The sequence below is a fragment of the Anser brachyrhynchus genome (genome assembly GCF_964034855.1).
Source record: "Anser brachyrhynchus genome assembly, chromosome: 17".
Taxonomy (NCBI): domain Eukaryota; kingdom Metazoa; phylum Chordata; class Aves; order Anseriformes; family Anatidae; genus Anser; species Anser brachyrhynchus.
The window spans coordinates 11,426,715-11,453,850 of NC_137710.1; the positions used below are offsets into that span (position 1 = coordinate 11,426,715).

Consider the following 27,136-nt stretch of genomic DNA (forward strand, 5'->3'; position numbering starts at 1 on the left):
GCACCCGCTGGGGCACTTCGTGCCTCGCTCAGTGAGGTCCTCGTTGAATATTCTGTGGCAAGTAGGAGGGCGACCAGAGAGGACAAGTGCAGCCGGACCCTTGCGGTCTCCCTTGTGCCTCCCTGCCCGGTTCAGCAGGAAGGCGGCTCGGGCAGGAATTACGCGCACAAAGCAGCTAAGCTGCTCCTGCAGTCTGAGGATGGGAGCTTTGCCCGGGAAGACACTGGTGTCCGTCTTGATTAGGCTGCGATGCCTGATGCGAGTCATGTGGCAAGTGCAAACAAAATACCTTGGCAAAACCTTGAGGAACCAGGACAGGCTGAGCTGCTTAAGGAGATTTACAGGGTGTATTTCTGTCCCGTACACTTGCCTTGGTCTGAACCTTTCCTGCCTCGGGAGCTCCAGCACATACCTGGGATTTTAAAGAAGCTCTTTTCTGTTCGTTCCCCAAATAATCTGTAAACCTTCTAAATTTTGCGCTGTTAAGTTTCAACAGCGTAGTTCCAGTTGCTTTACGCCACCGTAGTACCAGAATGCTATAAAGATGTCTTCTGGGAAGTGCTGTTGGGATTTGTGGAGCAAAGGTCCCGTCAGCTTAGATTAGAAAATAAGTCTTGAAGAAATGGGAGAGTTAAAAGCCAGCGCGAGTGTTAGAGCAGAAGCAGGAAATTGATTATGTCCTGAAAGAGCGGGGATGGAGAAACAGCTTCTGCTTGCTCAGCTCCTGCTCCTGCGTTGAGCCAGAAGTTCTCCGCTTGCTCCTGTAAATGCCTTTTTCTTCTGGTGCTGCTCTGGGGCAGTGCCAGCAGCCAGGTTTTCTGCCTCCTGCGAGCAGCTCAGTGGAGGATCCAGCCGTCCTTCCCCTCAGCGCTCCCCTGTTCCCCTGGACTCTGCTGTCTCTAAGGCAGATCTTAGAGGTCCTTGCCATGGTGCTGACTTCAGCCCCCGATAAATAATTCACGCGTGTGGCAGACCTGCAGAGGATGCACAGAGGGACTGATCACGCAGCATTGCTGGGCCCTGCCCGAGGAGCTGCTCTGCAGGCTGGGCTGCAGGGTGCCAGCTCTGCCGCCGGGGAGGCGCTGGAAAAGCTCTCCGGGGTGGTTTTTCACTGGGACATGGGATTTTGCTTTAGTACAGAACTTCAACGCTTTCTTTATGTTAATGCAGAAGCCCGTTTTGTCTGAGATACCTGGCAGCCCTTGCACTGGCTGGTGCTCTTAGACCTGACCCAGACCTTTTTCTGTTAATGCCGTTTTATCCAGCCTGATCCCAGACCTTCCCTGCAGCCCCGGTGGTGTTTGATGCAGCCCAGCCCCATGCCGTACTGTGCCTTGCCCGACACGTGCCTGCAGACCACATCCTCTAAATTTCTCCTTGTTCTTCCTCTGAAACTGAGGATTAGAAGCAATGCCAAGATGTCACCTCTCTGCAATAAGCAGATTAGTATAACAAAATAATAAAATATATCCATAACAAAATATAACCTCATCACCAAACTGATGTTTGCTTAATTTGTCCTTAAAAATGCTCATGGATGGGGCTTCTGCAGCCTTCCTGGTTGACCTCTTCCATCTTCAGCCATCCTTATAGTTGTAGGTTTGTCAGGATACCTGAGACCTTTGTCTCCTTCTGTGTTGTGAGCTGATCGTCCTTTCCCCAGCGAGCACAAGGAACAGTTTAATCAACGTCTCTTCACAGCAGTCTAACAGATCTGGTGGATTTCTTTTGCACGCATCCTCCTCTCCTTCCTCTGAGTGGAGAGATGGGTCCCTCCCTGTCACCACCCCATGGGAAGCTCCGAAATTCCTGTGAGGAAGGGAAGAGCAGAGGCAGTGCTCTGCTCCTGCGTGGGGAAGAGCCTGGTAGGAGCAGGCTGGTGCTCTGGGAAGGTCCCCTCTGCTCGGGGTGCTGGAGGGAGGGCCGGGCAGGGGTTAGGTCGGAGCAAGGACGGAGCAGAAAGCAGAGACTGATGAAAGTCAGCGACAGCTGGTAACTGAGAGCTGGGAGGGAGGGATGGTGATGCTCAGGGCATGTTTGAGGAGAAAACCCCTGTTTTTCAAACTTGCTGTTGTTTTCTGTCACTTCCTACGTAACTTTTGGAGTGCTGCGTTGAGAGAAGATTGATGGGAAGTGGAGATGTTTGCAGCCCACCTTCGGGGAGGAGAGCCCTCCGTGCTGCAGAGAGCTGGCACCCGTGCCTGGTCAGCGGGGCAGCTCCGCGGCTGGTGGCTGAACAGTCAGCCGGTGCTTCCTCCCTCGCTGCAGACAGGGTCGTGTAAAGCAGTCACCGCGGAGGGGTTGTTGGGGCTTGTGGAAGGGCTCTGATTTTTCCCGTGCCCATCGTTTCCAGGACAGCAAGTGGAAGCCTGCAGTGTCCTGCTGTCCTTCAGAGACCTCTCCTCTTTTGCTGTTGTATGCTGCATCCCTATTCACTGTGCTACAAGCTCTCTCGTTCCCTTTCTTCTCTCTCTGAGAGAGCCAAATTATGTTTTATTTTCCCTTCCGTGCAGATGAAGTTCAAGTGTCTGAAGCTCCAATCCTTCTTACTGTATTGTGGTAATTGGGGTGGTCTCCCCTCTCTTCTCCCTCCCTCCTTTCTTCCAGTAATCCCTGTTGTGTTTATTTACTCTTCATACTTCCCTTTATTCACCCACGCATATACTTCTCCTCTCTTTTGTCTTGCGTGCAGCCCTGTTCCTCTCCTCTGTTCTTTCCCACCTTGCTGTTTGTTGTTCTGCACCACGTATCTTATTTTCTTGCTCAGTGAGGTTTCTTAGACAGCCAAGAAATCCTTGGTGCCTTTAGCCATTCCTCTCTGCCTCTTGCTGCATGTATCCTTCCCCCAACGCGAATGGAGCCGAAATACTTGGAGTTCTCTAAGTAGTTCTCCGTGAACACGCCTGACTCTTGCCCCGAGCCGGTTCCCTTTGAGGCAGACGCGGTGGCTGCCCGTGCACGGGGCAGTTTTGCCATCAGCCTTTCCAGAGGGCCAGCATCACTCCGCGGCACAGGAGCTCTGCAGGAAGGCGCTGCCAGCCTGGCGTTGCCCCCAGGCGGGGCTGCAGCTAATGTCTTCCAGGTTTGCTTGTTCAGCATCGTAACGCAAATATTACAAAAATGATTTGGATTCCAATTCAAGTTTGTTTATTAACTGTCCAAGCGAAATGAAAAACAAAACTTCTCAAAGTACCTGACTGCCAAAAGCTCCTGGCTCCTGGACAGAGACAGGTCTCCAGGACTCGATCTCTCCTTAAGCCGTGTATGATGGAGTAAAAGAGGCCGCCGCTGCCCTGCCCCTCCCCTAACCTCCACGTTTTGGAGCCTCCCTCTTTCCATGAATAACTCCAGTGTCTGCCACTGGTGCTGGGCAGAGCTTTGCCAATCATCGTCCTCAGCAGGAAGTGGACATGATTTTGATAGTGTCACTCTACCACACACGAGACACTGAATAGCAGCAAGAAAACTGAGCAGTTTTGTTAATCTCGCTGGTGTTTGGCAACCTCTCAGCAGCAGCCACAGAGGCACTACAGCTGTCTGTCTGCAGCCCCAGGAACACAATGCTGCATTATTTTATATTTGGAGATCATCTTTCCAATCATAAGGTCTGGAATGTTTTATATATTTACTTCTCCGGGAGGAAAGCTTCCTACTGTCACTAATCAACAGATTTTTTCAGGACTTGCTGTCTTGCGTGTTAGAGAGAGAAATGCATTGATGCTACCAAAGCGCTTTGGGGTCCTAAGGTGGAAATACGAAGTATTGCATGTATGTTTTGGAAAGGGCCTTGGAATAAGTTACGTGGTACAGCGTACCATCTTCCCTGGTGATGCAAGTCCAACCACAGCCTCCATCCAACCCCTCCTGAAGACTCATGCTTTTTCCTCTTGTGTTCACAGATGTTAACTCACATTGATCCCGTTCTCCCTTCTCCAATGTTATTTCGGTGAAGAAGAGACTGAAAGAAGAAGCATAATGCAACAAATATATATGATGAAGCGTTTTAATGCTGTGTCTCTCAGACTGCTTTACTTTATCTGTCTTGTAGATAATACGCATTTAAAATTTAAAAACAATGCACTGGTAGTAAACAAAGGGGTGTTGTCCTTTTGCATGCCCAACACTGATCTCCTGTTTCTTAGCATGCCTAACACTGATCTCTTGTTTCTTTTATTTTTTTTTCCCTTTCTTGTGTTTAATTAGCATTACTACTCTGCCTAAGTTGGGCGATCAATGGAGCATGAAAGCTGTGCTAGGTGACTTGCAAAACATTAGCTCCCCATTTGGAGTATTTGCCATCCAAATCAGAGCAGGTGCCAGGAGGCAGCGCAGCAGCAGTGGCTTTGGGCAGCATGGCAGGCAGCGGCGGTGGCTCTCTGGTGGCCCAGCTATAGCCCATTTTCGGGGGGATGTACACGGGGAGATGGCAGAGATGCTGCCTCAGCACCGCTGCTGCCAGCCGTGGTGCCACCTCGGTGTGTTGTTTCTGTTTCTCTTCCGCAGCAGCCCAGCTGCCTCTCGAGGCACCTCCACCCAGCGCGGTGATTTCAGCCCTGTGGAATGAGTGGGTTATTGCGGAAGCAGCTCAGCCTGGGCCGGTGGGAGCCAGGGCTGCTCTGTGGCCACGACTGGGATGCTGCACAGCTCGGTCCCTAGGGGTGGCTGCCAAGCCTCTTTTTGTGAGCGTGTTGCTGCGCCCAGGTACAGGGCCAGGAGATGGGACAGTGTCACCGACCTAGTGTGGGAAGTGGAGTGGGTGAATGGGGGTTTGGAGAGCTAACAGAGGGGATGTATTTAACTCATGGTTGCACCAGGGGCTCTGGGATGAGCCCAGGTTATGAAAGATGCTACTAGGTGGTGTTACTAGAGCAAGGTGTCCTGGCTCCTGTCCAGGAGGGAGACGAGCTGTGTTGGCACATGAAGTGATCGTGGAAGAAAGGTCAGCTGAGGCAGGTGCTGACCTGAGAGCCGTTTGGTGCATTGTGTGGGGCAGTAATAGAAGGTACAGGGAAGGCACGTGCTGGAGGGAGAGGAGCTGGAGAATATTTGGCAGCATCATGGCCCTTGCTAGAAGCCCACAGCCTGAGACCCTGCGATACCCCTCTGTCCTGAGGCGGGCTCACAGCACCAACCAGCAGAGGTTTTGTGTGCTGCTGTGCTCCGATGTGCCACGGATGCCAGCACGCGCCCTGTCTCTGGGCGATGCCCTGTGCAACCAGCACAGAGGCTCCAGCTCGCCTCGCTGTAGACTTGCAGGTGACAACCAGTGTTTCACTTGCTCCTCGCCGAGCTCCCCTAGCCACCCAGGCCGGGTTGCCCAAGAGCCGAGCCGAAAGCGCACGGACCTGCTCTCGAAGCCACCAGCGTGGGGACGAACCCGAGCCAGCGGCGAGAGGCTCGGCACGAGCCTGGTCGTTCGCAGGAGCGAGGGATCTGCCGGGCGACTTGGGGGCCGCCGTGCCGCCGCCCACGGGGGGCCGAGGAGGGCGCGGGCCGGGGTCTGCGTGCCCCTGCTTCGGTGCTGCCAGCGGGTCCTTTCCAGGCAGCGGCAGCGGCTGGGCACTGCCCCCACCCCGCCGCCCGCGGGGTCCCGGGAAGGGGCCGCGGGGGCTGCCCGGTGCCCGCAGCCCCGCTGGGAGACCCGAGGGCGGCCGCCGCCCCCCGGGGGGGTCCCAGCGCGGCAGCCTGGGCCCGGCTTTATCCCGCCCGCTGCCCGCCCGGGGGGCTCCGAGCAGCCCGGCCCGGCCGCGTCCTCGCCCCGGGGCAGCCCCGCGGCCTTTGTCCGGGGCCCCGCCGCAGGTGGCGGGGACAAAGCGGGGCCGGGGGCCGCTCGGGGCCGCCCCGCTCCCCCCGGTGCGCTCCGGGCGCGGCTCCCGGTGCTCGGCCCCGGCGCCGCCGGCGGGTTTTATGCGTGCGGAGCCCGGCGGGGGTGGGAGGAGCCGGGCAGGTTGTGCCCGCCGGGCCCTCCTCCCTCGCTCCCTCCCCGCCCGGCGGAGAGGGGTCGGGGGAGGGGGCAGCATGGCCTGTCCGTCCGGCCCCTTTTCCAGCGCTCATCTGCCCCGGGAGTGCGGCGCCGCTCCTCGCAGGGAGAAGAGGTCCGAATGGAGACAGACGGCAGCCAGCCCGGCCTCGCCTCCCCGGACTCCCCGCACGACCCCTGGTACCGGCGCGGCGGCCGCTGCCGCCCCCCCCCCCCCCCCCGCTTTAACCCCCCCCCCTCCCCTTTAACCCCCCCCCCCAGCTCCCGGTCCCGGTGCCGATCGCGGCCGCCTCCTCCCCCCGGGCCGGGCCGGGCCGGGCAGGCGCGGCGGCGGCGGCGGCGGTGCCAACATGGCCGATCCGCGCCCTCCCCTCCCCGCCCGGCCCCGCCGCCGCCGCCACCCCCGCGGGGCTCGGCGGCCCCCCGGCGCGGCCCCGCTCACGGCTGTCCCCGTTCCTCCCGCAGCAAAATGTTCATCGGGGGCCTGAGCTGGCAGACCACGCAAGGTGAGCGCCCGGCGGCCCCGCACCTGCCGCCGGTGCCCGGCGGGGGCCGGGGGGGGCGGCGGGGCCGGGGTTGGGGTCCGGGGGTCCGGGGGGGGTGGTGGCGGCGGGGCCGCGCCGGGACACCCACGGTGGGCGCTGTGCTTGCAGAGGGTTTGCGGGAGTACTTCAGCCAGTTCGGCGAGGTGAAGGAGTGCCTGGTGATGCGGGACCCGCTGACAAAGAGATCCAGGTGAGGAGGCCGGGCCCGCTCCTCCCTTCGCCCCCGCCGCGGCCCGGCCGCCACTTTAACCAACTTTCTCTCTTCTCTCCGCATCCCCTCTCCTGCCCGGGCTGCGGGGCTCAGGGGCTTCGGGTTCGTCACGTTCATGGACCAGGCTGGCGTCGACAAGGTTCTGGCCCAATCCAGACATGAACTGGACTCCAAGACGGTGAGATGACTTCTCTCATCTCAGGGGTGCATTTGCCGGCGGAGCTCGGCTGTGCTCGGAGCAGCCATCGATTGCGGTGTTTGATTTCCAGTTAGAGGTTGTAAACTATCGATTACTGATAAAGATTGATCGGCCCCTTCTCCACCTCACTTATCAGCTGGTAGCGTAGCTGCTGCCCCAGCTCCGGGCTCGCTATTGACCGCTGACCCAATGTCCAGGCATCGATCCGCGGATCCCGGCGGCGGTCGTCCTTCTGCCCGCCGATCGCAAGGCCCCTCCGCGCAGCCACCGCGGCCCCCTGCCACGCCGGGACACCTGAGCGCGGCTGGGGGCGAGGATTCGCGCCGGGGGACGGCCGTGCGGGTGCTCGGGGAGAGGGGGAGCCGCCCCTCGTGCTCCCCGGGGGTGCCGTGCCCCCGGCGCTGCTCCCTCCTCGCAGCCTCCGAGGCCCCGCTTCCTATGGCCGCGGCGGCCTGTGCTTGCCCCTCGGCAGGGAGCCTTCGGTCCTCGCGCCCCACGGCTTTCCCCAGGCGAAGTTTTGGTAACGGTCGCGGAGGTTCAGGACTTTATTGTCTCCGAGCGTGGCCAGCGCCCGCCCATGTGGGCCACCGGCGGCCTCTCGGAGCGGCGGCCGTGGCTCCGGCTCTCTGCTTGAGAGCCCCCCGGGAGGGCTCGCGGGGAGATTTCGGCGGCTCCCAGGGCCGGAGGCGGGTGGTACCCGGTCCTGCCTCGCAAATCTGTGGCGCTCGGGAGATGTGCGGGCTCGGTTTTGGGGGGGTGGGGGTGAGGTGTCTGAGTGGGAGGTCCCTGCTCTGCAGTTTTGGTGACTTCCCTTCCCCTGGATTCCTTTTCCGCGTTGCTGCCCCGGGGGTGAAGGTGAGGGTAGGGCTGGGGAGCGGCAGGGGCTGCGAGGGGCTGACATGGCGAAGGGCGACGACGTTCCTGTTCCGGGCACGGGCGGCCGAGGAGTCCAAGCGCGCAACTTTATTTCCAGCGCGTGGCTCGGGCATCCTCGCCTTTATCTCGGCAGAACGGAGGGGGCGGGAGAGCAAGACCCCCTTTCTGCGGGTTTACGGCGCGAGTTGCAGCGAGATCTGTGTCTGTTCCTGTTTAACCGCCTGGATCGCTCCCTTTGATGTGCACAGGTCCTTCCTCCCCCTGGGAGCTCGGGGTTAAACCTCTTCCAGCCTTCCTGGCCGGGCCTGGGTCCCCAGGACCCCAAACCTCCTCCTTTGGGAGGGATGTAAAGGGAGTTTTGCTCTGGGGCAGGGTTATGACAAAGTATTTTGAGGAGGACCCAGGTTTTTCTTTTTTTTTTTTTTTTCCCCCCTCTTTCTGTTTTGCTAGCCTGTGTAAACACGGTGTCTGATCAGCCAGTCCCGTCAGCAGCCCGCGGGCTGGCGTGGACCCCTCTTGGAAAGGCAAGCGGTGGGTGGCAGCGATCCTGACGGTGCTTCGGGCCGGGAGCGAGGTGAAATCCTGGGTCTCCATTCTTCTCTGAACCACCGCTGCCTCCGCAACGCTGCTCCGTGGCCCACGAGGGCAGGGAAGGGAGAAGAAGGGAAGGGAAAAGAAGGGAAGGGAAGGGGTGGGTGGGTGCTGCAGGAACAGACGGCCTCGTGGCAGAGGGCGCGTGGGGACCAGCCGGCCATTGAAATTCCCGGCCGCATCTGCTCCGCTCGCCCTGCCGGCGCGGCAGAGAGCGTGGGGGCTGTTTCGCCAGGGTCCGTCCTTTGTTAGGAACTTTGATCCCCTTCCCCGTCCTTTTTGGTTTTTAACGCTGGTTGGCTTTCAGCCGGCTCAGGTGTTCTGGGGTATTTTGCCCGGTAATTGCCAGGTGAGAGGTTGGTCCTGCGGTGCTGCGTGGAGCCTCCATGCGCCTTTTCCCTGCTGAGCTGAAACTGCTGTGAGTCACGGGTTAAACGACACAAACTCATCTGAATCCTAATTTAGGGTTTTGAGAAACTTTGGAGGAAAAGGCCCGGTGTCCTGAAAGGGCAGCCTTCTCTCGAGGCTCCGTGTCTCCTGGTAAACAACACTTGATCGACGGTGTCTGCCCAACTTGTTGCTTCATTGTTTTCCAATTCTTCCTACCCTAACGAGCACGGTTGGCCTGATTCTCCGGGGAAAGCTTGTGCTTTTGAGACTTTTCTTTGTTTGTAAGCTAGATAGCAGCAGCCCACGGGGTTATTTATGGAAATGCTTGATATGAGAATTGGCTTGGCAGTCTCAAGGTAAAAGATTTGCGTGACTCTGTAAAGCTGCAGCTGGCCTCTGCCTTGAGCTTCTTCTTTCTGTCTGGGGGAAGCGCAGGCTCCGTGGTGCTGGGTCACTCGCTCGTTTCTTTGTTGCCGTTCCTGACTTTTTGCTGGGTTTGTCTTTTGTGGTGGAGAGCGTGGCTCTGGGGGCAGCGCCGGCTGATGGAGGGAGGGCAGCCGTAGAGGCGCGATGAAGGAACGAACCCAGCCGTCAGGTTTCGTGGGTCCTGCCCTGCCCTGGCCCTGCTTTGGGGCACCGGTGCCGGCCAGGTTTGCGCAGGAGGTGCAGGATGGTAGCTGCTGGCATGGAGAGCGTTACTGAGGAGCCCCCCGTGCACCTGCACCGGCAGGTGCCCCACATCAGGGGGATTCCTCGTCCCTACAGCCTCGTGGGGTGAAGTGAAAGCGGTTTGTGCTCGGTCGACTTCCACTCGCCGTAGCCTGATACAGGGTTTTTTTGTTTTTTTTTTTTTTTGGATACGATCGGAGCAGTTCTGAATGCTCTTACTCTCAGCAGATTTCTATCTAGGTTTGTAAAAAGGATCTGTGACGTCAGCGGGTGACACTGAAACACAACTCCTCTGGGGCTGTTTGTTTTAACACCAGAAACGAGGGGGAAAAAGGTACCGGTGCTTTTGCTTTAATTAGAAAGCCTCCTGCCACCGAGGAGCAGTCCACTTTTAGTAACTTGAGGCCGGCACTGAACTCGCTCTCCTCCGCGTGTTCCCAGGGCTGCCCCTTCAGCCGCTCGCCCGGGCCCCCCTCTACCTGCAACAATAGCTGCTTGTGCAGAAGAATTCGTGCAGCGACTGCCTGCTCCCTCCAGCCAGGAGGACGCGTTATCTCTGCCCAGTTGCTCACACTCAGGGTAATGAGAAAATGAGGCCGAGCTTAGCATTGCTGAGTATGAAAGCATCTTCTTGGCAGGAGCTGAATGACACTGGCTGAGAAGTAAAAGACAGTAGATTATTGTTTTTGCTTATTATCTGCCATCAACCTCCTGCTCTCCTGCCGTCCCCCTGTCCTCAAAATTCGCCGTGGGTGCCTGCGCTGGCCAGGAAGCGGCAGGGCGTGCGTGTGTGTGTGCGGGGAGAGGGGGCACGGCTCAGATACCCCAGAGAGGCACCCAGAGGGTCCTCTGATCTGCCTGCTCGCAGCCTGGGGAGGGAGGTTTATTTTTGAGTTTATTTGTGCTCTTCGCTGTTGCCTCTGTTTGCTTAGGTGCCGAGTTTATTTATGTTGCAGGCCGTGAGTCAGGACGGAGGTGGGGAAGGCAGGGAGAGGAGCTGGTGGAAGGGCCCGGGGAGGCCGAGCTCCGGGGCTGCGTGACAAGTGAAAGGGCGCGGGACGGGAGGGCGGCCAGGCTGCAAGGCTGAACAAAGCAGCGGGAGGCGGTCGAGAAGCACAGCTTCCTTTTGGGCTGGTGGGACGATGCTCTGGGCTGCCCTCCCAGCTGCACGCCCGGCCAAGCGCGGGGACGAGCCAGCCCTGCCTGTACCGCGGGTCTCCTTAAGCTGATTTGTAGGTCCGGATCATCCCCGCCGTGATGTAACTTCACCGGAGTTGCTGTAAAAAATAGGCGATAAAGAAAGAGGTGGAGGCAGAGGAGGAGCGCGGGCTCCACGGGCGCTGGGCGCGCGGCTGCGTTCGCGTTGCCCCGGCTTTGTGGTGGCGGTGGGAGGCCGACGCAGCGCTCGGCCGCGCTGACCCCAGCAGGACGCACGGCACCTGGGTGGCGGCAGGTCCGTGCGGCGGCTGAGCAGGCACAAAGGAGGGCTCAGCGCGCCGAGGGGAGGCACGGCTTCATTGTGTGCGCTGCAGCCCGCGGGAGAGGGGCGGCACGCTGCCCCGCGGCCACAGCCCCTGCGCGTCTGTCGCGGGAGGCTTTGGGCTCCTGGGTTTATTCTGTACCCTCCTGGCGGCTCTTTTGTTGCCTCGCCCTCTGTTGCAGGGTGAAATGTATTTGGCTTCTCGCGCGCCGCCTCCTTTCCGTCCTGTTACTGCCCAGGTGAGCTCTGTGCTGGGAGGTAGAGTGGAAGGGAGAGCAAAAAGGCAAAAGGAAGCACTTTTAGCGCGACGCCGGCGATGCAGGGCACCCGGGGGCAGGCCGGGCGGGAGGGTGCAGCCGAGCCCGTTAATCCCGGCACGTGATGGGCTCCGGGTGCCGCCCGGCCGGCGCTCAGCCCGAGCCGGACCGCTGCATGCTGGGACTTGTAGTCTCCATGGACTGCACCTTACCGAGCGGGGGAAGGTGCCTGCGGCCTGCTTCGTTTTGTGCTCCTCAGGTAGATGCTCTGGGCTTGTAGCAAGGTGTGCCACGTGGGCGGAGACGGCCGTGCGCACGGAGGAAATCCTGCGTTTGTAAAGAGGCAACAAAAGCGTGCTCACCTCTCCTTTCCAACGTCTCTTTCAGATCGACCCGAAGGTAGCGTTCCCCCGCCGAGCACAGCCCAAGGTAGGTACTGCGGCAGCCCGCGGCCCTCGAAGGGGCGGGTCGTGGCGGTGAGGTTCTGTCCCCTGCGCGAGGCTGCCAGCACCTGTGGCGGAGTCGCTCCCTGGGGTTTGCTCAGGACTCGTGTGGGGCATGGTCTGAGCCGGCAGTGCAGTGCTGGGGGGTTGTGGTGCTGGAGGAACCAGCAGGCCCCTTGGTTGTACTTTAGGGTGCAAAGGTTGGAAGCGCTGAGATGCGCTCTGCGCAGGGGGAGCCTCGGCCTTCTGAGGCTGCAGGCAGTGTCCTGAAGCTGCAGGAGACACAGAACAGCTCCGTGCTGTGATACACGAGGAGAGAGGGGTGTGCGTGTGTGTGTGTGTGTGTGTGCGCGCACATCTGTGTGTGAGCAAGTGTGTGGCAGGGACGGGGTAGAGGATTTAAAGGATTTCGTTTTGTGAAATGCCCTTGTGTGCTTTGGCACAGGCAAAGGTAGAAGGTGTTGGACCTTAGCTGCAAGAGGCTCTGGCGTTGAAGTGAGCAGTTGCAGGGGCTCTGTCCAGGTGTGCAGCCAGACTTTGAACTGAGGAGCCAACAGCAGGCTGGAGACTGCTCTTGGGCTTTGGGTGTCCCGTCAGGTTTGCTCTTGGGTGGGAGTTTTAAAGTTCGTTATCTTGATTCCAAGTGCTGTGACGGGAGGAGGAGCTGGAGGGAAGCGCAGAGGGAAGAGGAGGCTGGTGCTGGGAGGGAAGTAAGGGGGTCAGGCCCTGAGAACAATCGGTGAGCAGGTACCCCGAGTAACTGGAGCCAGGAAGCACATGGTAGGAATTGGGTTAATTCCATTAAGCAGTTTGGTGACAGAAGGTGCTTTAGTGTTAGAACGGGCTGCTCTCCAAGGCAGGGAATTGCTGCGGATTAGCCCCATGCTCCTTGGGGTAATTAGGACCATGTGTTCCTCTGAGAGCAGGGGTGTAGCCAGGCAGCGGAGGGGAGGATGCAGCTGGAGAGCCGGTTCAAAGGACGTCAGCGTGCCTCCGCCTGGCAGCAGTGGCCCCTCTCAGGGCAGTTCGCTTCTTCCCTTGTCCCAGTGGCACGAGTGAGAAGTGGCAGAGGGGTCTTTGCCTCCTGGCAAAGGCAAAACGGGATCTAACTGGGACTCATCCGGGCTCCTTTTAAGTGAGCGGGGAGCGGGTGCACGATGGGCCTTACTCCGTGCGAGACTGGATGCTGTGCGGTTTGCGAGACAGGATGGCAAAGCCCGGGGAGCCTGCGTGTGCTGGCCCCGGCCCGGGGGAAGCAGAGCAGACTTCTCCGGGGGAAGGCTGGGGAAGCAACGCCCCGCTCCTCGGGGTCTGGGGGCACCGCGGGAGCGGCAGCGGCTCGGCGAAGGCTGGAGCCTGCTGTCCGAGGAGGAGGTGTCGGTGAGCTGGTGTGTGCGTGCAGGGAGATGCTGTGGGACCGCGCCGAGGGTGCTGCGGGGGGGCTGGAGCTTGGCTGCCGCGAAGGGGCAGCCGCTTGCTGGCAGCAGAGGGTGGGCTCGTGGCCTTTTGAGCCCCGTTCTCCGCTTTGCTCTCAGTTTATTTGGTGAATTCCTGTCCTTCCCTTTTCCAGATGGTGACCCGAACGAAGAAGATATTTGTGGGTGGTCTGTCAGTGAACACTACTGTGGAGGATGTGAAGCAGTACTTTGAGCAGTTCGGGAAGGTAAGTCTCTCGAGTGGCGTTGGATCAAAGCTGTTCCTTCTGGGGCAAACAGGAGTTTTCTGAACTTTTTTGGAGGCGGGATTAGGAGCCTGCGAGGCTTTTGTATGGGGTTAAGTAAATCGAAGGTCGGTTACAGAGGTTGGGTAGCTGTAATGTCTTCGTAGCGGACTTAGCCCTGTGTTGGTTTGAAACAAAGAGTTTGTGCTTGTTTCTGGAGTCACTGGGACCTGGGCTATGGGAAATGGTTTTCCGTTTTTCCCTATCGAGAGGCCCGCTGGGCATTTTGGTCCCACAGACTTGCAGTTTGTTCCAACGCTGAAGGAAGGAGTGTAGACACTTAACAGGGCTGCTGCAGCATCAAACGCGTGGTTTTTGGCCTGTTTCTAATTCCAAGCCTTGTGATTGATATTTCTGTAATCCTTTATTAAATGTAAGCCTTTTGGTCCTGAAAGTTCTCCTGCTGAGTCTTGGGCAGGTGCTGATGTTGTTTTTGGATGTTGGGAGAAAATCTGGCATGTTGGCTGTCCCTCGTGTTGGCCTGGGTCTTCTGTGCCGGCTGGTGGCTCGGGGGAGAGTAGGCTTCTGTGGATTGAAGTTGTTTGTGCCCCTGCTCCGTGACAGCCAGGTGTGCAAATCACTGGTCGCAACGGAGCTGGAGGATGGAGGAGGCTCAGTCTTGGCCTTTCGGCTGCATCAGGAGGCTGTGAGCCTCCTCAGGAGCAACAGTATTAGACTGAAGGATCTAATTTTAATGAAGTTAGGAACAGGTGGAGATCATTGTAGCCAAATACTGAATGCGGTCGCTTCTGAGGCAGGGCACTGTGTCTAGTTCACTGTTGCTCAGTGGTGTTGTGCGCTTCTTAGCTGTTTGGGGCAGGAAGAGTTGGGAACAGTAGCTGTTGGGGTCTTCCCACCTGGCCAGGGTGGCAGAGCGCGGTTTGCTGGGTGATAATCTGGCCAGGATGTTGCTGCTGGCATCCTGGGTGTGGAACGAAGTACCACAGGAGCTGTGAAGAGTGTGAGGGATATGAAGGCTTTAGTATCCATTTTCTTCTGAAGGATGATGCACAAGGGCGATGCTACTTTAAGGAACGTTAGCAGGTGAAAAGGAGGGGAGCTTTGAAATCAGTTTTGCCAGATCATTGGAGCTTTCGGGCAGAAAATTTGGAACGAGTGCTTGTTGAGTACCTCTGCTCGGTTTCAAAAGTCACATCTGTGTGTGCCTGGGGTGCTGTCATGACTGCAAGACGAGACTTCTTTCTGTTTCTGTTTAGCCCTAAGAGAGTGATAATGGCAAAAGTCATCACAAATCCTCGTGTCTGAGTCATAAGCTCTGTGTGGTTTTATTTTCTGTTGGAAATAAGCAAACTCTGTTTCGTCCCTGGGAGCTTTCACATGGTGTCACTGAAGAGCTCCACTAAAGGTGGTGTTGTCCATGTGTCTGTGTCTGAAGGTTGTCAGCAGCATGTGTTTCTGTGCTTCGACTGCTGGATGGGTTCAATAGGAAGCTGAAATGCCTTGGGTGTAATCCCCTTTTAACCTGAACTGTACCCTTGTTAATGTGAAGCAGAAGCATGTCATGTAGTACTCGGTTTACAAGCGGTTACGATCTTGTTGCTCCAGTTTGAGAAGTACTTTCCAGTTCTTTTGGAGTGTTATCCTGTTATATTCCTCTTGTTTAACGGTCTTGTGTTGGACGGTGACCTTGCACCAGGAGACCGGCAAGGAGTGGTTGTGTCAGATTGTTTTCTTAGGACTGGGCAGAAGGGAGAGTTCTGCACAGCTCAGTGCATTCATTGCCCAAGAACCAGCATCCCGGCCGACATCCGGTGCTCAAAGCCTGCGTTAGGTCGATGCAGCTGGCCTCTCGGCTCTCGGGAGTTTCCATGGGGAGAGGTCAGGGCTGGTCACGTTGATTCTCTGGTTTTGGGGCTGTTTTCTGACTCATCGGGCCGTTTCAGCTGAGCAGAGACTCCTCAGAGCTCTAACGCGAAGCATGCTCCCTGGCCTTTAACCATCTTCCAGGCCAAGCCTCAAATAATTCATCGAAGGCCAGGAAAACTGTTCCCTGAGAAATTCCCTGCAGTTGGTAGCTCCGTGTGGCTGACCGGGGGATCGGTGGGAGCGCACATTGCAGAGGAAAGCCTCTGTGGCCATCAGCGCTGGGGTTCTGAGCTCTGAATGTGCTTCTGTGGTTTCTAGGGCTAAGAAAAGCCCGTTGCCCACAATTTCAGATGTGAGTCATTCTTACGGAGAGCATGACTTTGGTACACAGGCTCTTTGTTATGATACTCGGGGCCTCCTAGATTTCAGAGGTTTCCTAGGATCCCTTCTTCAGAGGTACGCTTGGCACCTGATTTTGTGGTCTTCCATCTCCTTAATTTATGGCATCTTTAAGCGAGAGGTGAAGCTTCAGTCAGGTGAGCCTCATGGTGGAAAGCCTCTGTTGTGTAAACAGAAATGCTGCCCAAGTCACTTGGGACAGTACGTCTTCTGGAGTCGGAATGGGATTATTGGCTGGAAAAGAATTGTTAAGGATGCTCTTCGTGGGGGACGCGCCTTCCAAGGAAGTGGCCTTGTCTCTGTGCCCCCTTCTGCTGAGCAGCTAGTTTTACCCGGATCTGGCAGGGACCAAAATCATTCTTCTTTCCTGCTGCCTGTTCAGGAAGCCGTGGGAACAGCCACGGTTAGATCCTAGAGAGGAAGGAGAGGGGAGCACAAGTCACGCTGTCCTGATTGCTCAGTATCAAGCTACCAGGCTCCTGGCTGTGCTCTTTAGTCAACCTCTGTGAATCCAAAGGCAGGCTCAGTTTGGATCTCAGCTTCGGTGAGAGGCCATCCCCTGCTTCAGAGGGCAAGGGCGCACGGACAGCTGCGCGGCTTTGCATGGAGGGTTTCTTCTAGGTAGCCCTGAGGCTGCAAGCCTAAGCATGGGGTAGGTATGCCACCGCTTGAAGCCTTTAAATCGGGAGAGATGCTGTTTGAAAAGCACGCTCTAGTCCAGCCAGAAAGCATGTACGTGCTGTAGGAATTAGGAGAGGAAATGCTATGGCCTGCAGTACAGACAGGGTCAAATACGATTATTGTAACATTGTCATCCAAATTTGTGTACTGCAGTTCAGGAGTCTACCAAGGTAGCTGGTGTTGGTGTGTCTCAGATCAGAGCAACACTTGGAGCTTTGTGTGTTCATTAGCTGGGAAGAAAAAAATGGAAGTTTGGTTGGGCTCGAAGTGAAACGGTTTCCCATTTCAGAAAACAAGATCACTGAGTCTGACTTTCCATTTTGTCATTTCTGCTTATTGTCCTATTTTTGTTTTGTTTTCTTTCCTTGCTGAGTCCAAAACCTTCTCTGAGCCTCGTAAAATGGAAGTGACAAAAGAAAAATGAAAACGTATGAGAAGGAAATCCCTGAGCTTTACTTAGGGTTAAAGGAAGAAATGGAGAGGATGGCACCCCCATTCTTCATATTGAAATGCGTGGTTTTGACAGGGGAAAAAAAGTGAAGCTTCAAAGAGGATCCCAAATACAGTGTGAGAGTTTCTCTGGTTCAAAGGACAGCTTTCTTTTTTTTTTTTTTTTTCCTCTTCAAAAACTGTAAATGAAAAATATGGGCTGATGTTTTCATGAGGAAAAATATGAAGTGGTTTTCTTTTTGTTTGTTTGTTTTAGTACAGTAAGAGTGACTGAGAAGTGCTCTCAAGCCAGCTTTGGTTTGTCAGGTGCAGCTGCTAGGGCACTGAACATAGTGGGATCTCTAGGAAATACTTCTGGCTCCAAAACTCAAGTGTTCCTGAGATGCAAGATGAGACCATGCACATGCTTTCTAAAGAGAAGAATTTTTTCAACTTTAGGATAGAAGTCCAGGAAAGAATTACATTCACAGTACGGGTAGCCAAGTGTCTCGGCCTAAGGTGGAGTGTTGGAGATCTTGAGGCTTCACAAGGAAGTATTTCAATATCCTCTCTAGATTCAGGCTACCACCCTCACTGAAACCTGAAACAGGAAGAGAGGAGAAAGATATCTTGTACCCAGCACCTCAGGCATAGCTAGTTCTCTGTCTTGCTCAACATGTATGAGGATGCCTCGGGAGCTTGAGTCCCAGCTTCCTCCTTTTCTGCTTCAACCTGTGGGAACATGTTGCTCTGTATTATTTTTGGGGGATGAAGGGGCTGACCATCAGAGAAGTTTCTTTGGGCTGTTGGGTCTCTGAGCTTATAGGCCAAGTTATTTATTTAAAGTAATAAGGGAAGAATTATTTTGGATCATCTTTCTTTTCCAAGGGTTGGTCTGACGAGGTTTTGGGGTGGAGAGGGTCAAATAAATTACAAGGTAAGAGGCTCAAAACAGATAAGGTCTCTCTTTGTCATGGAGCTCATCTAAGCTGTGAAATCTTTGCCCTAGGATGTTGTTGCCGAAATTTACATAGGCTCCAAGATGATAGGACAAATTCATGGAGTGCCTGGTAAAGATACAGACACCCCTGCAGGTTTGGGAAATCCCTGAATCACAACTGGCTGGAAGCTGAGGGAGTATCCTGGGGTCTCTCATAATATCTTTCCCTTGTCCTTCTGTTCTTCCAAAGGTGCTTGCTGTTTGTCTGTATCCTGGGGAGTGTTGGGCAGTGTGGGCCTCTGCTCTAACTCGGTGCAGCCAGTCTCGTTTGTCATTAGGAGAGAAGTCGTTCCTTGCAGAAACAAGGAGTGCAGAGGTGCTGGAAGAAACGGGGGCCTGGGCCCAAGTCTGGTGTTTCTTGTGTGCTTTTGCATTTAGTGAAGCACAAGTGCAAAAAAATATATTCACAATGTTGCTTCTGCATGGCTCGCTAATCAGTTGAGGCTCCAAGAGTGCTTGAAAAGTGCTTAAAAACAGTCTGCATCTGTCCGTGGGCTTGCAGGTGATCTGCATATTTGGATGAGTTGGTCATGAAACCTCCGTCTCTCAGTGCAGTAGATCGTGCCCAGAGAGAGACCTGCTCTCTAAAAATATCCTGGAAGCAAACAAGAAGGAAAAATCTGCTGAGGTCTGAGTGCAATTCTGACCTTTAGGTTGCCATCTAATACTCAGTCCAAATTCTGGACCGTTTGCTTAAGACAGATTCTGAGATCTCACTCAGGCGATGACTCCAGTGCTGTCCCGACAGAGGGAACAAACTCCGGATCTCGCGTGCTGGATTTAATGGCAGTTTGCATGGCTGTCACAAATACATATTCATGTACACCTGCCAGAAGAATGGTGTGGTTGACTCGGGTATATTAAATGAGTTTTCCCTGCTGACTAATTGGAGAACCTTTAGATACTGATAGGGAGTTTCTTTAAGGGAATACTTGTTCCTGTGCTTATGGGTGGGCATGATTTCCCTCACTTTGGTTTGGGAGAATGTTAATTAATTAATCTTTAATCTGCTGTTCTCTGGAAATTTCGGGGATCAAAGCTACTTGTCAACCTGCTGTGGATTTCCAAACTGGATTTTGGATTTTCTTCCGCTGATCAGAGGGCAACTTATGCAAATTCTCACACGTAACATGGTTGTGAGGAACAGATGGGGAGGGGAGGAGAAGGGGAATCTGATCACCTCTCTTGTGGCAGTAGGCAGTTCGGCTGGTGGTAACAAAGCCTCTGGAACAAAGGGTGCTCTGTGCTCCGCATCTGGTAGGCAGATAGCCAAAAATGGGCTAGCATTAATGGTCATTCAGGCCTTTGGTGGTTCATCTGATATTTGCCAGGTGCCCACGGTGCAGCGTGAGAGCAGGCAGGGACACCTGGGCAGGCTGACCCACTCACCTGTGGCACGGAGCGGGCTCTGTCTCTCCGTTTTGTCTTGTTCCCATTGAGAACAGTTCTGCAGAATGGGGTAAGGAGGGTCAAAAACCTGGTGCTGTGTGGGCACAGCATGCTCACCCCGTGGCACTGGGCTCTGGGCCGGTGCTTTCTTCTCCCCAAAATTAGCCTGCCCTGTCAGAGCAGCCAGCAGAACCTCCGGGCTGGCTAATGCCCTCCCTTTGACAGGATGGCCGAGCGATTTCTAGATCATTCGGTTTATGTTTCCCGTGTGGAAGCTGTCTCACCGGCTATTATTCTTCAGCCTGGTGTTTTGTTTTTTTTCCCCTACAAATATGTTGCCATGGTTCCTTCTAGGACCAGCCAAGCAGTCTTTAGTTGCTGTTCAGGTGGAAGACACCTGTCTCTGCAAAGCCTTTGCCTGAATATTTACAACTTTCTCCAAGATCTGCCTGTGTGGAAGTGCATCCAATGTTTCTCATCAAACTTGTGTTGGAAATATTTATTTATTTAAAATCTGCAAGAGGCTGTCATTGGCTTCCTCTTTTGTAGAGAGACCTATGACTGTCCCAGGAGGACTGAAAGGTGGTAGGGTGGGACTAAGCTACTGAAAAAAGTCAGGCCTTTTGGCTGAGCCCAGGTGGATTGTACTGCATTTTGTTTTGGTATGAAATGTCTCCTGTCTGGGCACCTCAATGTTTTGGCTAGGCTGAGGGCTGCTTTGGTGGAGAGTGAGTCTGTGAACCTGTCACTTTGCCTCCCTGCTACCCCTACCTCGCTGATACCAGGTGCTGGTTCCAGAAGGGCCTCTCCGGAGGGTGCTGCCCGCCTGCAGCAGGGGCAACTCCATGGAGGATGGGAAGGAGTTCCTCCTCAGGGGGGATTTTTTCCCCCCACTTCCTGAATGTGTAACTTCCCCTGAGCCGAAGCCTTTCTTTCTTCCACTCCCATTTGGTTTCCAAAGCTAGAGAGAGCCTCTGGAGACAGAATGGAGAGGTGTTAGCTTGGGTTTAAGGCTCGGGGATGTGGTACCAACTCCCTCACTGCCAGAAACCTGTCAGAAAGTGATCCCTTATGGTAGGGTTCCTTGGGAAGGACACATCGAAAGAGCAAGAGGTACAGCTCCTGTCACCCCTCTCTTCTTGACGGTTCTGACCCTCGTGGCCAAGCACGGGGAGAGGCAGCATCTCTCCGAATTAACAAACCTTGAACTTGTAACCTCAGTGCTGGATAACTGCTGCCTGGACCAGCAAGCTAAATAGTTCCCTGGGAGAGAGCCTTGACCACTAAGCTAAACAGTTCTCTAGTAAAGTGATCTGCTTCTTTGACTGTGTTTAAAGAATTGAAACAAATATTTATTTAAGGGGAGGGGGGGAGTGGGAGAAAGACAATTCACCCAGCGAGAAAGCCTTTGTTCAAGCCCAGTTATGATCACAGATTACTTCCACACCCTGTTAAAATGAACTTCGGGGTGCTGCTGCGCCTGAGTGCTGTTTGCCGTGCACTTCTCCCACCTGCGTTTCTGGCTGGTTTTAGCCTAGGTGTCCCTGCCACCCTTCAGGGGCCGGCTGGAGGTGCGGGGCCGAGATCTGTGTGAACCACAAAGAGTCCTTCATCCGCCCTTCATCCTCACCACTCCTCCGCCTGCACCCCCCACCACAAACACCCCACTCGGGCCCCCCATGGTCAGGGGCTGAGGCGAGATGGCGGCGCCTCGGTCGGTGCAGAAGGGAGGCGAAGCCCGTTGCTTTTTCACCTTTTCCTTCGGGAGAGACCCGCCGGGCCCTCTCTCCCTCCTCCGCCCCGAGCCCCCCCAGGCTGAGGAGAGCGGGCGCCGCGGGGCGGCTTTGTGCGGGCCCCGCCGCTCGCTCTAATCCGGGCGGCAGCTGCCAATGGCGGCCGCGTTGCCGCGGAGACGGCTCCCGTTGGCGGCCGCCTTTGTTGGGGCCCACCGCGGCCCCCGGCGGGCGGCCATTGTGGCGGCGAGGCCGCCGGGAGACCCCCGCCGCGACGGGCCCGTTACAGCGGGGGTCTCCCGGCAGCCTCGCCGCCACAATGGCCGCCCACCGGGGCGCTTGCCCCCTCAGCACCGCCTTCCGTGCCTGGTGAGCGCCGGCTCTCTTTGTCCTCGGCTCCCGAGCGGAGGTGCTGGGGCTCGGCCTCCTCTCTGACCCGGAGGGCTGCGAGGCCTGAGCTGCCTCCGTGGGGCCAAGGGGAGGCCGCTGGGCTCGGCTTTGCCTCAGGGAGCTGAGCCAAGCCATGCCGGTCTGAGACCACCAAACGCATCTCACCTGTTGCCTTGGGCAGGGTGAGAAGGGGTGGTCGTGCGTAGGCTTTTCTGGCAATAAAAAGCACCGGTTGTAGCTATGCATAAAGTTTGGGCCCTAGAGTCGGGTGGGGTAAGACTACTTCACATACGGAGTATTCATATTTATATATATACACTACATGTACATATATTTTTGTCCATTTCAATTTAGCTCATGACAGGAGACCGCTTTCAACAGGGCACGTGTTATCATAAATAGGTTTTCACAACACAAGCATGTTTCAGGGTGCTGAGCAGACACCTGATTTCAAAGCACTGGCAGAAACTTGATAAAAGGACCAGGCCGAGGCAGGCTGCGGCTCTCCTCTCAGCGTGCAAAGCGTGGTTTGGGACGAAGCTGCTGCCCTTTTCCCCGCTCCAAGTGCTGGAGCGCTGCGGGAGCTCAGCGGCCGCTGCCCGGGCTGGTGCCTTGAGCTGGGTTTGTGCTTGTACGCGTGGGGCTCTGCCACTTGCTGCTGCTCCTTCTTGCTGGGCTCTGCGGAGGCTGCTGGGGCTGATCAGATGCGGGAGGTCAGCCGTGTGCCCAGCCTTTCTGTGAGCTGGGCAGGGGAACGGATCTAGCTTAAAAAATGCATAAAAGCAGCCAGTAAAAACTTAAGCCACATCAGGTTTCTCCCCCATCACAGTCATGAAGGGAAGTGGTGGAGGGGCAGGAGCGAGGGGCAGTAGGGAACAGCAGTGCAGGGAGGTGTTTTCAGCCCCCAGCTCTACAGCTGCGTGCTGGGAAGCTGCTGAGGCATCGCTTCAGATCTGTGTGAAGTCGTACGTGTCCCGTGGCTCCGGCTGGGTTGTTCGTGCGTTTTGCAGGTGGTGGTGACTTTGCAGAGGGAGGCAGAGCCGGGACAGGAAGAGCGCGAGATGAGCGGGAGCCAGGTTGTCTGTTGTCACCTCACTCTTGTAGGGCGGACGTGTCGGACAAACCCAAGGGCATCGGCGATGACGTCTGCCTGCTCACGACGGCACTGGAAATGTTAGCAATGGCTCCTTCTGTCCTCAGGGCACCGAGGTGGAGCCGGGTGCCCTGTTTTGTTTGTGGGGAGCTGAAGTTAAGAGCAGTGCCCATGTCAGCGGGCTGTCCCCTCCTGCAGACGCTTGCTGGGGAAGAGGCGAGCGGTAACCCTGCCGTGGAGTGTGGGTGCTCGCTGCTCGGGGAGCAGTCGCCTCGCACGCAGGAGCACGGCCGGGCAGCTGCTGGCCGAAGACTGCCGCCGCCATCCCCCGAGCACTTGCACGTCCAGTTTCATAATCGGATTAAGGCAGTGGTATTAGAGAGGAGGGATGGGTCAGTGGGACAGGTTTACACTGGGGCTTACACGGAGGGGATTGAAGTGTATTTTTTAACCCTGCTCCGCCTGACCTGCAGCGCGGCGCAGATGTGTCTCTGCAAGGAAACGCCCAGTGGGAAGATGAGGGGGGAAAGTGGCACCAGGCGATGAGAATGCGCTGGGTGATGTGATGCGCTGGGTGATGCGCTGGGCGATGCGCTGGGTGATGTGCTGGGCGATGGGATGTGCTGGGCGATGCACTGGCCTCGCCATGGAGGAGAGCAGCCCCTGGCCGGCTGGGGGATGGGAGCCGGCCGCCCCTCCCCCCGGGGAGGCAGCCCTCGCTCAGGCCTTGCAGTAAATTTGCTCTAATTACAGCCTCCAGCAGTGGGAAACCTCACTTAGAGGAAAGGCTCCTCCGGGGTGGGGGCGGGGGCCGCTTCCCAGCTTTCCCAGGCGGGCTCTGTTGTCTGAGGCCTCCGCTTCCCCCGTCGCTGGGAGGCCCCTTATTCCTCTCCCCTCTCCAGCTTTGCTTCTCTCCCCCCCTTTAATTCTCCTCTCCTTTGAGGCTGGGATTTGGGAACAATGCCTTCCCTGCTCTTTGCCCCCCGGCTGGAGCCGCAGGCAAACAATTGGGGTTGCTGGCTGCAGCGTGGGGAGGGGGAAGCCGGCGGGGACCGGGGCCGGGCGAGGGGCTCAGCCCGGCAGCACCTGCCCCAGGCTGAGGGGCTTCGGTTTTGGCAAGGGGCGCGGTGGCCCACGCTGTGGGGATGAGCCTGGTGCGTGCACCCTGTTTCCTTCTTGGGGATGGGAGGTCTCGTCTTGATTCCTGCTGGTTTGGGGAGGCCGGGTTTGCACAAATATGTCGGCGATGCTTGCGGCAACAGCAGTAATCTGATGGGAGCCCTTCTCTTTGCAGGTGGACGACGCGATGCTGATGTTTGACAAGACAACCAACCGACACCGAGGTGAGAGCGGTCTCCTGGCCGTAGGAGCGGGAAGCAGGGAGGGTCCCCCTCCTGCCCTGAGCAGGGAGGGGTTAGTATCCCAGCAGCAGGGCACGCGGGTCGCAGCTGCTCTTTATCTTGCCTCCAGTCGCCCCATCCTTCTGCATCTGCATCCTTTACCAGCGTCCCTTGCAGCACAGAGAGCTTTTGTCCAGTGCGTTTCCTGTGCTGTAAACTCGCTGAGTTGCAGATATGTGAGAGGAGGCGGCCCCCTCCCCTTCCCGCGTACCTCCGTGGCTCCAGCCCGCAGTGTGTGTCTTACCTTGTCCTGTGTAATCCGAGCCCCGGGAGCGCTGACAGAGCCTGAGGAGTGCCTGCCTCTCACCCCTTCCTCGGCTTGGAGCCCACTTGTGCTCCCAGGTCACCTTTTTCTTACACGAGCCCTGCTGGAGTCTGGTTACAGGATGGGAACAAGGCTGTAATGTTTGTGAGCTCCAGACCCAGCCCACCCATGGGTGTCCTTGCCTCCTGCTCTCCGAGTGTGTCTGCAGACTGCCTGCCTCAGTGCGTGGCACGGCTTGACACCGGTATTGCACCAACTCAGATTTATTGGCAACAGCTTAACCTACAAACTTGGCTTCAGCATCTTCCAAATCGGGGCCAGTAGCAGCCCGGTGCTGGGCCGCTGTCTGAAGCACCTCCAAGCACCTCTGCCCCCACATCAGGAAGGGGACGCTTCCTTCTGCTCTTGCTACACTGTGTGCCCTTTGGTTCCTTTTGCTTTTTTTCGAAAGCCATTAGATCTGTTCTGTTTGCCTGCCTTGGGATGTTGTTCCAGCTTCATCTTAAAAGGGAAGAAACGGTCCAACCCCTATTCCTCTATGGGTACCCTTCAGTCACTAGTTAATAAGAGAGTTGTTGGGTATTTAAAGAGGGAGCAGGGAGAGCTGCCTGCCACTCCGTCAGCAGCGTGGGGCGCAGCAGGCCTGGCAGAGGTCTTAGGACTGGTTTTGGCATCAGGGTTTTGCTTTTGAATTCCTGAGCCCCTCCACACTTGGGTGTTGAGATGAATGATGTATAATTACCTGGGCACGGGCAGACGGGAAGGGTTTGTGGAGAGAGACTTCTCTTGTAGTACGGAGAAAAAGTGGATCCCTGTCTGTTCCTGAAAGTTATTTTAAAGCCCCGTGAAACCGGCCATTCTGGAAAGTGGAAAGCTCTGCTTAATCCCTGCGTGGTTGCGATGCTAGCTTGAAGAGATCCTTTAACCTGCCTCAGTTTTTCAGAAACAGCTGTAGTCAGCTGAATTTAGTCTGCCCACCCTAGCTGGTGTTTGCCAAAACTGCCAGCAAAGGGTTTGGTGGGAGAAAAGAGGTGCGAGCGTGGGCCAGGGACGTGCTGTGTCTTACCCCCAGGACTAAACTTTGGTGAAGCTTTGCAGATCACTCTGCTTGTGCGTTATCTGTGCAGCTCCGTCTCGTTCCCTGTAACCGTGTTGCTGACACTTGCCCGCTTATGCAAGGTTTTATGACCAGTGGCTGAAGAGGAAATGAGCAGGGTGTTACTGCTGGTGTGGTGCCTCCAGCAAGGATGGGGATGTCCTGGCAAGCAGCTGTTCGTTTCTCTACCAACTCTCTTTGTGTGAGCGTCTGCTGGGATCCTCCCCGGCATTATCAGCCATGTGTTTTGCCTTGCAAATAGCAAAATTGAAAAACAAAACAAAACAAAAACACTTGGTCTTGAGATCAGTTGGGTTGAGAGCAGAGGGTGGGAGGTACAGAAAGAGAAGGAAAGGGCGGTCCGTAAGGGATGGTCTTGTTTTCTTCTGCACAAAGGCAGGAGTTGCTGGAGAGGGAAGATGAGGCACAGCCGTTTTCAAAGGCTGATTGTACTGTCCTTGAAGCTTGTGGCTCCTTCTCTTCTCCTGCCAATGAGAGAATGTAGGCGATGAGTGCAAACTGTGCAGAGCTCTCGCCTGACCACGGAGTTTTGCTTTTTCTTCAGGGTTTGGCTTTGTCACATTTGAAAGTGAAGACATTGTGGAAAAAGTATGTGAAATCCACTTCCATGAGATCAACAACAAAATGGTGAGTGTCTGGGGCAGAGGTACCTGATGGAGAGCAGGGCAGTGGCGCAGGGGCAGCGTGAGGCACTTTCTTTGCAGTGGGGGAATTTGAGTCTTCTCCCCCAGAATCACAGCAGCCAAGCTGGGAAAGAAACAGGCGGCGTGAGGTGAACCAGCACGATGCTGGCATTTCAGGAAGAGCTGTCGTAACTGTACCTGGAACTGTGCAGTGCCTGGAGGTTTTGAAGTTACAGGGAAACCTCACGGTGGCGTGGGAGGGGACAGAGTATTACCTTTATTCAGAAATGAGGAAAATGAGGCTTTGAGGTCCTGGTGCAGGGCCAGGCAGAACATGGAGGGCAGGAGAAGAGCAGTGTTTGAGCTCCTCTTTGCCCGCTGTGTCTGCAGAGCGAGGGGAGGCTGGCAGCGTGCAGGACAGGGGGAAGGACAGCGGGACGGGCTGGTGGTGGTGGCTGGGGAGAGCTGTCCTGGTGGGCAACCCGGCTGGCCCCCAGCCCGGGCGCTGCGTGCTCTGCGCCGGTCGCAGCCAGGTCTGATCTTGACTTTCTTGCGGCAGGTGGAGTGCAAAAAAGCCCAGCCGAAGGAGGTGATGTCCCCGACGGGCTCAGCACGAGGGCGGTCCCGAGTGATGCCTTACGGGATGGATGCCTTCATGCTCGGGATCGGCATGCTGGGTAAGCCCCGGGACAAATCTCGTCCCCAGCGCCCGGCCGTGCCCGGCAGCGGCTCAGAGGTTTTCCTGCGAGGAGCCCAGCGGCGGGCAGGGCGGCCAAGGGCAGCTCACCCTGCTGCCGGGCTGGGGACGCTCGGGGAGCGCCGGGACCTGTTTGCGATCACGACTTGCCCTCTGGTGGCACCTGGAAAAACTGCAAACTTGTCGCTGCTGCCCTGTGACAGCCGGAGGAGCTGCCTGGAGGGAGCCAAGCGCTGGGGAGCTCTGACCCTCTGCAGCTCAGTGCACCTGCAGCGTGGTGGCGTATAAACGGTAATTCCTAACGGCCCTTGTGGAACAGGGCATAGCTACAGAGCTGAGCCAAATGTGGAATAATCCATGCCCAAACATTTTCCTCCTGTGCTTCTACGGGCTTTCTGATGGATTAGTTCCTAGAAGAGCCCCAAAGTTTCCACTTGAAATAGTCGCCCTTATAGATGTTCTTACTGCTGCTTAAAGACTATAAAAATGCCCTTAACATTTCAGTTAAGCTTTGTCTCACTTTGTTCCCTCCCTCCCAGGGACAGCAAGTATCTGGTATTACAAGGAAAACGGTACCCGTATTGTGGGACTGTCTCGTCAGGAGCGATCAGTGACAAGCCAGCTGGGTTTCGTGCCCCTCGGTGATTCTGAGGTGGATACATTCACATACAAGATTTTAGTAGCCTCCACTTCCAGGTGTACAAAAGCCTCGTGCCTGGATCTGAGATACGA

At 56.2% G+C, this 27,136-nt stretch overlaps 1 protein-coding gene and 1 long non-coding RNA gene across 9 annotated transcripts in view; both read left to right on the forward strand.

The window, feature by feature from the left end:
- The window catches only part of LOC308179272, a 42,214-nt gene extending 36,762 nt beyond the window's left edge, over positions 1-5,452 (forward strand). For 6 of the 7 annotated variants that reach the window (XR_013940306.1, XR_013940307.1, XR_013940309.1 and 3 more), the window contains one exon: positions 3,900-5,452. This is a non-coding gene — a long non-coding RNA (uncharacterized lncRNA). Of the gene's footprint in view, positions 1-1,265; positions 3,606-3,899 lie in introns of all 7 variants that reach the window. The other variant, XR_013940308.1, reaches the window with a different exon arrangement.
- Positions 5,453-6,101: 649 nt separating this feature from the next.
- MSI1 (musashi RNA binding protein 1) overlaps positions 6,102-27,136 on the forward strand; it is a gene marked incomplete at its 5' end in the record, with an annotated part of 29,990 nt that continues 8,955 nt past the window's right edge. For both annotated transcript variants that reach the window (XM_080559158.1, XM_080559159.1), the window contains 9 exons: positions 6,102-6,160; positions 6,446-6,486; positions 6,634-6,715; positions 6,830-6,914; positions 11,586-11,627; positions 13,212-13,304; positions 23,597-23,645; positions 25,629-25,711; positions 26,267-26,384. In XM_080559158.1, the coding sequence (XP_080415284.1) occupies positions 6,102-6,160; positions 6,446-6,486; positions 6,634-6,715; positions 6,830-6,914; positions 11,586-11,627; positions 13,212-13,304; positions 23,597-23,645; positions 25,629-25,711; positions 26,267-26,384 (652 nt within the window). The remainder of the gene's footprint in view (positions 6,161-6,445; positions 6,487-6,633; positions 6,716-6,829; positions 6,915-11,585; positions 11,628-13,211; positions 13,305-23,596; positions 23,646-25,628; positions 25,712-26,266; positions 26,385-27,136) is intronic.